We start from the raw sequence: 10,159 nt of genomic DNA, 5'->3' as shown, positions 1-10,159 counted from the left end.
CTGTCCGAACAGTCACTCAACCGGGACGTAGTAGTTGATGATTTTGTCAAATGATGTTGGTTTTTTTTTCTAAGATTATTTAATTATACTAAATATGTAAAATTTAAAATATTAATTATGGGGTAATCATCAAATCAAATACTCCTTCAATTACTTATTATCAATATAAAAATATGATATTAAATAAAATGACATCCTTTTAATTATTTATTTTATTAAAACCATTATTTAAGTATCGAACCAATAGCCAACTAAATCGAACTAATATACATGAGCAGCATCAAGGGTCAATCCACTCATCTGGCGCCGGGTGGTGCGAGCACCGCCGCAGCACAGGTGGGGTGGGGGGCGCGGTTTTTTTATATACAATATAATTATCCTAGAATTTGTATTTTATAATTTTGAGGCTTAAAGTGTTATATATTAAATGAAAAGAAATAAAAATTATATAAAGAAGAAGGGATATTAGTGTATACAATCATCAATTTTGGTCAAATTTTGGTATTTTCCATGAACTTTAAAATTAGTCTAAAAAATCACAAACTTTACGTTTTGTTTGTTATTTTCCATGACGTATCAATCACCATAACCAACTATCTTCCGTGCATATTTTATCATACTTGGCACTACTAAATCAACGTGATTTTATATGTAGTATTTTATCCTACTTGTCATGAACTTAAAAAGTAATCCAAAATATCATAAACATTTTACGATTGCCAAAGTATAATAAGTTTTTTTTCCGAAAATATCTTATTTGGGCTGCCATGGGAAATAACAAACAAAATGTAAAGTTTGTGATTTTTAGATCAATTTCAAAGTTCGTGGGAAATACTAAAATTTGAGTAAAGTTTATGGTTTTAGGGATCAATATCCCAAAGAATAAATAGTATACCTAATAATAGTGTTTTAGTGTATAGATTGATTAATAGAGAAAAAGGATAGCTAAAGATATCATGAGAGGTAAATGACCTTATCCCCTAAAGTTTGATTGTTTATTTTGAGCGGTAAGTTAACAATAAAATTATAATCATGTGAGTAAAAAATATCGAGATAATAAACATTTTTAATTTTATGGTCCTACTAAAAATTCGATTATGACATCAAATTTCTTACATCAATACTATTTACATTGTTACATAAATTTACAGTTTGATGTACATTACCCAAATGTGTAAAGGTATATCAATTTTAAACGACTCATATTTCCATATTTTCATCTTACATGAAAACAAGTTATATGGATTATGGAGTACCAAACACACCCCATCACTGAAACGACGTCGTTCGATTCTGATTTATACTCCCGGCAAAACTTTCTGTTCTCCAAAATCCAATTAAAAGATGGTGCACAGCGCCTATGATTCCTTCGAGCTCCTCCACAACTCCACCGCCAAAATCGACGCCGTCGCATCCTACGGCCACAACCTCTTACTATCCTGCTCCGACGGCTCCCTCCGCATTTACTGCCCGGAGTCCTCCGCCAACGACCCCCGATCTCCGACGCCGTCCTCCGATTTCTATTTGCAGTACCCTGAGCTGAAGAAGGAGCCTTACGTCCTCGAGCGGACGATCAATGGATTCTCTAGGAGGCCTATGCTCGCCATGGAGGTCCTCAAGTCGCGGGAGCTCCTCCTCTCGCTCTCGGAATCGATCGCCTTCCATCGCCTGCCCAATTTCGAGACCCTCGCCGTGATCACCAAGGCCAAGGGCGCCAACGCCTACTCCTGGGATGAGAGGCGTGGATTTCTCTGCTTTGCGCGCCAGAGGAGGGTTTGCATCTTCAGACACGATGGTGAGTAATCGTTAATTTAACAACATTCAGCTTTTCATTAACCGTTTTTTGCCTTTATGGTTAATTAGGTTTAGCAATTGGGTAGACCGGGTTGGGGAGCTAGTTCAATTGAGAACTACTGTATCCAATGTGAAGATGGTAGCTTTTTCTATATGGTTTAATGAGTTTTAGAATTGCGATGATGTTTTGTCACATTTACACGAGGTTATAAGATCAACAGAACAAAAGATTGAGTTTTGTATAATTTGATCTCTTGAATGAACTTCATAATTTCTAGTGCTTTCTGGACTGTTCTTCATAAATTTGGATGTTTGTATCTGATTTCATTATGATACCTCATCTATTATGTTTTCACAAAGGTCAGGTTTACGTCTTTGCCAGGATTTCTGCGAATATATGTGGATTGATGGTTCTTCTGGACAGAACTATGATTTTATTAGTTTTGTTGTTTGTGCAGGGGGACGGGGTTTTGTAGAGGTAAAAGATTTTGGAGTTCCGGATTCAGTCAAATCAATGTCATGGTGTGGTGAGAATATATGTTTGGGGATCCGAAAGGAGTATGTGATATTAAATTCCACAAATGGTGTGTTGTCTGAGGTGTTCCCCTCTGGAAGGATTGCTTCGCCTTTGGTCGTATCTCTTCCATCAGGGGAGCTTCTTCTTGGGAAGGTAATACATTTTTTTTCAGTGGTTCATATGATTGATTCATGTTAATACACTGTGGGGGTGTGTTAAAATTGAAGCCCTTTCTACCCCACATTAACTTAAAAAAGATCCTGACAATAAAAGTTTGGACTTTCCTCTTCCATTATAAGGATTTTAAAGAATAAAGGGGAAGATGGGCCCAATTCTTATGCATTCTATACGTTTTAGTCAATTAGATTGCTATCATTTAGCATGGTCACTTACATCTATGTCGCAGCACTTTCCAATAAAATAATGCTCTTTGGCATCCTTCTTCAGCACTTAACAAGTTCAGTTGCTTTAATTTTCCTCAGGATAATATTGGAGTGTTTGTCGACCAAAATGGAAAACTTCTTCAGGAAGGCAGGATTTGCTGGTCAGAGGCTCCTGCTGCAGTTGTTGTCGAAAATCCATATGCAGTAGGTCTTCTACCAAGACATATTGAGGTATCTTTACACTTCACTGTAGATAACTCCATACTTCTCTCCTTTTTCAATACATCCACCATACTTCTATCCTTTTTCAATACATCCACCATATTTCTATCCTTTTTCAATACATCAATTAGATTAAGGCTTCTAAAGTAAACATTTTGGATGTAGATACGATCCCTTCGTGATCCTTATCCACTGATCCAGACCGTTGTTCTCCGGAATGTTCGTCGGATCCTCCAGAGTGCCTATGTTATAGTTGTTGCATTAGAGAGTTCCGTTTATGGCTTCTTTCCTGTTCCTATCGGGGCACAGGTATTTCCTCTCTAAAATTCATGGCTTGTTCAATACGAGTTAGTTCACCCATAGCTTCCTCAATCGTTCCATTTTTATATTTTAAGAATGATAGTTGATGTGTGAATTTATGATTACTGCATTTGCTGACGTCTGAGGTAATGTATCATCTAAAGCTACTATATAATGTAAAGTCGTATGAGCATTATGTGAATGCTACTAGAAAAAATATGCAGTAATTATTTCCTGATCTTACAAGATATAGTAACTTTAGAAATCTTGATCACTTCTCCAGCTTTCTCTTTTTCCAAATATAATTAGGTAAGGGTTAAATCATCAGTGGGAGTACACATAGGAGATGCAGAACATAATCTTAGAAGCTAATGACCAGCGTGAAAGCTTAATTTATTTTTTAACTAAAAGCTTAAGCTCAGTAGAAATCCAATCACTTCATCAATGATTTTTTTCTTCTTTCTTACCACCCAGATTGTACAACTAACAGCTTCAGGAAACTTTGAGGAAGCACTGGCTTTGTGCAAGCTACTTCCTCCAGAAGATTCAAACCTCCGAGCTGCAAAGGAGCAGTCAATTCATATTAGGTAAACATTGGTCCTTGTTCCAATGTATTTAGTCTACCCTTACTCTATTTGGGTGTGAAGGTCATTAAATTGAAAACATAAGTGCAGAAGGGGCTAGAAATAACTCGGCAGTTTGTTAAGGCTATATCTTTACATCTCCGTATAGGAAGTCAAGACCTAGGTTATCTGAGGTGACTGGCTCCTCTAACTGATTTCATATTTAAACACTTGAAGACTGCCTAGGTATTCAGAATTTAGATAGTATTATAATGGGAGTTTTAGTAAACCTGACGATTTAATATGGAAATGTCAAATGTGTAATAACAACACAATCTTGTAGTAATTGTTAGCATCTTTTCAGTGCGCAATTAAGCTTCATCATAATGTGATCCAATGTTGCTGAACTTGAGTCAACAGACTCAATACCCTTCTCTATCGTTCTTCATCTTTTCTATTCGTCTGGTTAGACCAATGTTATAGAGTAAACGCGATTGAGGTAAATAATGAATGAGGAGCAAAGAGAATCTGATTGAAATAAATAGTCAGCACGAAAAACAAAGAGAATCCCTCCTCTCACGCAGCCCTACAACAAGATTTTTCCTGAACTCCTCTCACAAGGCCTACAACGGATTCTGTCCCGAAATAATTATCAGATGATGGTCCTAGCCTGACACGCTAATAACTATTTCAGGACCTAAAAACTTGAACCCCAATTAAATAACTTAAAGCCACACAAAAGTGTGATCCATCACTTTTTCTAACCCTAAATAACTAAATAGATTAAGGAAATTAAAGGTAGCTAAGAATGAAAACTTCATTAGATTGTTGCTATCTTGACTGCCAGATCTTAGTTTTTGTTAGCTAATGAACAAGAGATCACTATGTAATTGAAAATTCAAGCTGTGTCCTGAAAATGCTGCTATTTATGACTTATTAGATGCCTAAAGCATGATGTTGAATCATATTTATTCAGATATGCTCACTATTTATTTGAGAATGGCGACTATGAGGAGGCAATGGAACATTTTTATGCATCTCAAGTGGAAATCAATTATGTGCTTTCTTTGTATCCATCAATCGTTCTGCCCAAATCATCTGTTATACCTGACCCTGAGCAATATACGGATGTTGGTGGAGATACTCCAGTTCTATCAAGAGGTTCCTCAAGCTTGTCAGATGACATGGAATCTTCACTTCCTCTTCATGCCCTGGATTCTGAGGAAAGAACAGATCTCGAATCCAGGAAAATGAGCCACAATACTCTGATGGCTCTCATTAAGTTCTTGCAGAGGAAACGATTTATTATTGTTGAAAAAGCTGCTGCAGAAGGAACTGAGGAGGCTGTTTCAGATGCCGTAGGACATAATTTCGTTTCTTATGGTAGTGGCCGGCCAAGTAAAACGGGCAAGGTAAGGAGTTTGCTAATTAATATTTGTATTTGTCTTGAGGTTCTGGAGTTATATTTTAATAGCTCATGCATGTTTTCGATGAATAGTAGAGGTGTTCTTCCTGTTCCAAGGTGAATAAGGGGGTTGAATGAAATACCCTTAAATAATTATTAATCAAGTAACAACTCAAATATCCTTAAATAGATATTACTCCACCATGATACTACTTAGTGTGTCCCATTGCTGTATAGCACTTAAGTTTCTGAAAAATTTTGAATCTTTTTTTACTCACTCCACCATTAATTTGTTAGAGTAACGGCGGTTGCTCATGGAGAAGAACAATAAGAAACAAATAAGATAACTGAAACAAAACTCTCCTCCGAATTGGCCACAATACTTGCTCAACCTTAATTATATTTCTGAATGAATGAAGCGTGAGAAACATAACCATATAAATGATGAGCTGACTGAACCCTAATGAAAAAAAACTCCTCATCTGGTTCAACACTAATAGATAAAAGCTTAACCACTAACAAACTCGACTCCTTAAAGAAACAGACTCCTTAATGAAACAAATAACTAATAAAATAATTATTACTAGTAACTAATACTAATAATCTGCAACCAATGATCTCTATCAGAATTATTGTGCATGTTTAAGAATTGCAGTACCATTATTAAATTTTTTATCCTTTTTTCCTGGATAGATGACGTGGATTGGCCTGAGTATGCATATAGACTAGAAGTTTTCAATGTACCTGCTGCTTTTTCTCATTTTTAGTAATCCTTCATGAGAAGTGCATGATTTTCATTTCAATTTAAAATTATTACTGTTTCTACGTAAAGCATGTCTTGAATCTAATTGTGCCATTAGGCAACTTGGGTGACATTTTAACTATTATTTCTGGGTCTTATAGGCTCGTGCCAATGTATCTATCAGCTCAGTTGCTAGGGACACTGCAGCCATACTGGACACGGCATTACTCCAAGCCCTTCTACTGACAGGACAACCTTCAGCTGCTTTGGAACTACTTAGTGGTCTCAATTATTGTGATTTAAGGATATGTGAGGAGTTTTTGCAGGAAAGGAATCAGCATGCTTGTCTGCTAGAACTGCATAAATGTAATGCCATGCATCGTGAAGCACTAAAGCTTCTTCACAAATTAGTGGAAGACTCAAACTCAGACAACCCACCAGCTGAACTCGGACAGAAGTTTAAGCCTGAAATGATTATTGATTATCTTAAAGTAAGTCTTAATTGTCATCACATACTATTTATATAGTTTGATGTTTCATCACAAATGCATAAATTTAGGGAAGGCAGTCTAGATTTTATTCATTATAAATAAGGTTATTCCTGGATTCCAGTTATGTTTTCTAGGTTTCTCGTCACTATTTACCCAATTTCTTAATATACATGCTGATTTCAGAGAACAATTTCAAGTGCAGTGTCATGTTCACGTTTTCTTGTAGTGTCTCTGCTAGGCTATTAAAAGCACAGGCTTTGATCTTTTTTTCCATGTTGGTGTTCCAATACCAACACAACACATACAGAAATGCACTAAGATGTTTAGTTTATGTTATCAAGCTTAGAATTGAATGATCACTTTCTTGTGAAATGCTGAAGTTGTTGATCTTAATTTACTGAAGTTTTGTTTTATTAGTTGGTTCAAGTAATGTCAATAACAGTATCATCTGAGATGTATCTAAGGAAGCTTCTAAGAGAAGTAATAGGAATAATATCTTCACATTTAGATTTGTACTAAAGAAGGGAAGGAAGATGCTGTGTACTAAAATCCCCAATAGCATGCTTGTGGCTGCAAAAATCAGAGTGTATGTTAGTCTAGCTAAGGGCATTGATGACCTGATAGAGAGCTGTAGCCCAGTATTAATTAATAATTAATATGGTTATGTTATTTTGATAGTATTTCATTGCTCTTCTGATTATGTCTGCATCAGCCCATTGTACATGGGCTTAGTAGTATTTATAGGGGTCTTTTATTCTCCTTTTAGGTAACGTGAACTATACTGTATTCTGGACGAATTGTTGCTGGCCTTGTTTGAGGAGGGTTGTCATATTTTATCGTATTTCTATTTGCATTCTGCCTTCACTCTATCATGAACTTTCCTTATAATATTTCTGAGTATTTTCCCCCCTTTACAGCCTCTCTGTGGCACAGATCCGATGCTTGTCCTGGAATTTTCTATGCTCGTCCTAGAAAGCTGCCCCTCACAAACTATTGAGCTATTCTTGTCTGGAAATATTCAAGCAGACTTAGTGAACTCTTATCTGAAACAGCATGCTCCAAATATGCAGACTACATATTTGGAACTTATGCTTGCAATGAATGAGAGCAGTGTCTCAGGGAACCTCCAGAATGAAATGGTATGGATATTATTACTTCTTTTGCATCTGGTTAGCAAGTTCCCCTGATAGCCCATTTATCTAATAGTATATCCCATCATTTATAGTTAGTCACATATTTTTATGCAGCTATTTGGTACTTGTCTAGTTTGAAAAGTGGAAGTTCAGGGTTCGTTTAGTTTTTTATTTTGTCATAAATCATAATAGTAAGATGGTGCCCACAACTGAAGGAATTTTGTAAAACTTATTTTATAACTACTGTAACAATGAGAGGTTTCTGGTGTATTAGGTACAAACTACAAAGTTTAATAGGCTCTGCTCACTATCTACTAACTGAATATTTACAAATATTCACTATACAGATGCAAATATATCTGTCAGAAGTTCTTGATTGGTACAAAGATCTTAATTCTCAACAAAAGTGGGATGAGAAAGCTTTTTCTCCTACAAGGAAGAAGCTGTTGTCTGCTTTGGAGGGTATCTCTGGGTACAACCCTGAGGTTTTGTTGAAGCGCCTTCCGCCAGATGCCTTGTATGAAGAGCGGGCAATTTTGTTGGGAAAGATGAACCAACATGAGCTTGCTCTTTCGATATATGTTCACAAGGTACTTTATTGAAAAATCCTTTAGTTGATTCATCATCTTCCTAGAAATCACGCCCCTGATATCATGAATGTGCTAATATTGCTAGGATAAGTCACTAGAACTTTCTTTCGACCAGTGATACTCCCTTTAGCTTTAATGGTTGCTCTGCATGGTCTATTATCATTTGAGAGTGAAAAGTAAAGCTGGTTCTTGCTTTATGTACTAGTACTAATTACCTTGTAGATCCTAAAAGTTAAATTCTGCACGTGTCACGTGTACTGCATGTCAAAAGAACACTTGATTCAGACTTCTGTTTTCCTTGCAATATCAGGCCATAATATTTGTGTGCATTTTACCTTCTGCTCGTAATTTAGTTTTCCTAATCTGCCTATGTCTCTTCCGTCTTAGCTTAATGTTCCTGAATTGGCGCTGTCCTACTGTGATCGGATATATGAATCGGGACCTCAACACTCAGGGAAATCTCATGGAAATATTTACCTTATTCTACTACAAATATATCTGAATCCTCAGAGGACTACGAAAAACTTTCAAAAGATAATTACTAGCTTGACATCCAACCGAAGTTCTGCATTCCACAAGGTTGTTCAAGCGGCTGTTAAAAATAAAGGTCGCCTGTCAAAAAAGATTGCACAAATTGAGGGTGCTGCGGAGACGCGCATCAGCCAAAGTAGCACTGACAGTGGAAAAAGTGATTATGATACTGATGATGCTAATGATAATGAGGAAGGAACTTCTACCATTATGCTCGATAAGGTTCTTGATTTGTTGGGCCAAAGATGGGATCGAATAAATGGAGCTCAGGCTCTAAGACTGCTTCCTAGGGAAACTAAGCTGAAGGTTACTCCCTTGTCAAACAGAGTACTTGTTAGATAAGATGTATTAGATGTATGCTTATTTTTAAAATCTGTATTAGTTAAGGGTAAATGTTATCTTGTTCTATTAATATTTAATGCTCTCTCTCTCTTAATGCATCGGTTTGGGCTCACTGCAGAATCTACTTCCTTTCCTTGGACCTCTTTTAAGAAAATCCAGCGAAGTATACAGGAATTTTTCAGTCATAAAGAGCCTCAGAGAGAGTGAGAACCTACAGGTATGTTCTTTTGAAATGTCTGTAAAAAATAGAACATTCCACTTCCGAGCCAACTTTTAAAATACAGTATGATTATGAAAACATGTTCGTTTCCAACCTAGGTTTGGCTCTTTGCATAAGGTAGTGCAATTTATCTAAAATGACTTTATATGTTGCATTTACTCTCTTTAATGGATGAGGCCATCCCCAAAACTAAGCTTTAATTCTTTTCTTTTTTGGTCTCTGGCTTAGTTAGTTATGCTCCATGTTTTCTTCTATGTTAGCTAATTATGTAGGTGACAGTAGACCAATACCTAACTCTCCTTGGCATTTGTGAATTCTTCATACATGCTTTGTTTTGTATAAATGCTGATGCATGATCGCTGAATATGCTGCAAACAAATCAAAGAAGGTCCATCTACGTACATAGTAGTTTTCTTCTATATGTGATATTTCACGATCACTGATGCTGCAAACAGGTCAAAGAAGATCTTTATAGCCAAAGGAAGAATTCAGTGAAGATTAGTGGTGACAGTATGTGTTCGCTTTGCAACAAAAAAATAGGAACTAGCGTGTTTGCAGTTTATCCAAATGGAAAGACGCTTGTCCATTTCGTATGCTTCAAAGATTCTCAGAGTATGAAGACTGGGGGAAAAGGCTCACGCTCACCGTTCCAAGTTAGATGACAACTGATTTGAGATTTGTTGGTTGTCTACTGATTTCAGCTATATCCAGAGTGCTTGGAAATAGCCCATTTCATAAACTTACCTCAGGTTTTTTACATCACATTTTTTTTCTCTTTCTTGCGCGTGGCTTCAGTGTGACGAGTTTTCTGGTAGATATAGAGTGGCTTCAGCATTTGTTTCCACGTTTTCGTGTTCTATATTCTTACATGGTTTATGTCCAATTGTGGTATCATATTCTTACATGGTTTATGTCCAATTGTGCGG

At 36.5% G+C, this 10,159-nt stretch overlaps 1 protein-coding gene across 1 annotated transcript; it reads left to right on the top strand.

Annotated features, from left to right (window-relative positions):
- Positions 1-1,323: 1,323 nt before the first annotated feature.
- LOC121771860 (vacuolar sorting protein 39-like) lies at positions 1,324-10,151 on the top strand. Its single transcript, XM_042168749.1, has 12 exons — positions 1,324-1,795; positions 2,253-2,464; positions 2,794-2,925; positions 3,082-3,225; positions 3,691-3,803; positions 4,756-5,191; positions 6,088-6,417; positions 7,335-7,556; positions 7,898-8,140; positions 8,528-8,977; positions 9,132-9,230; positions 9,689-10,151. Exons 1-12 carry the CDS (start codon positions 1,345-1,347, stop codon positions 9,893-9,895), a joined length of 3,039 nt encoding a protein of 1,012 aa, XP_042024683.1. The 5' UTR covers positions 1,324-1,344; the 3' UTR covers positions 9,896-10,151.
- Positions 10,152-10,159: the final 8 nt, after the last annotated feature.

Source organism: Salvia splendens, chromosome 16 (genome assembly GCF_004379255.2).
Source record: "Salvia splendens isolate huo1 chromosome 16, SspV2, whole genome shotgun sequence".
NCBI lineage: Eukaryota > Viridiplantae > Streptophyta > Magnoliopsida > Lamiales > Lamiaceae > Salvia > Salvia splendens.
This window is presented reverse-complemented; position numbering and strand designations above follow the sequence as displayed.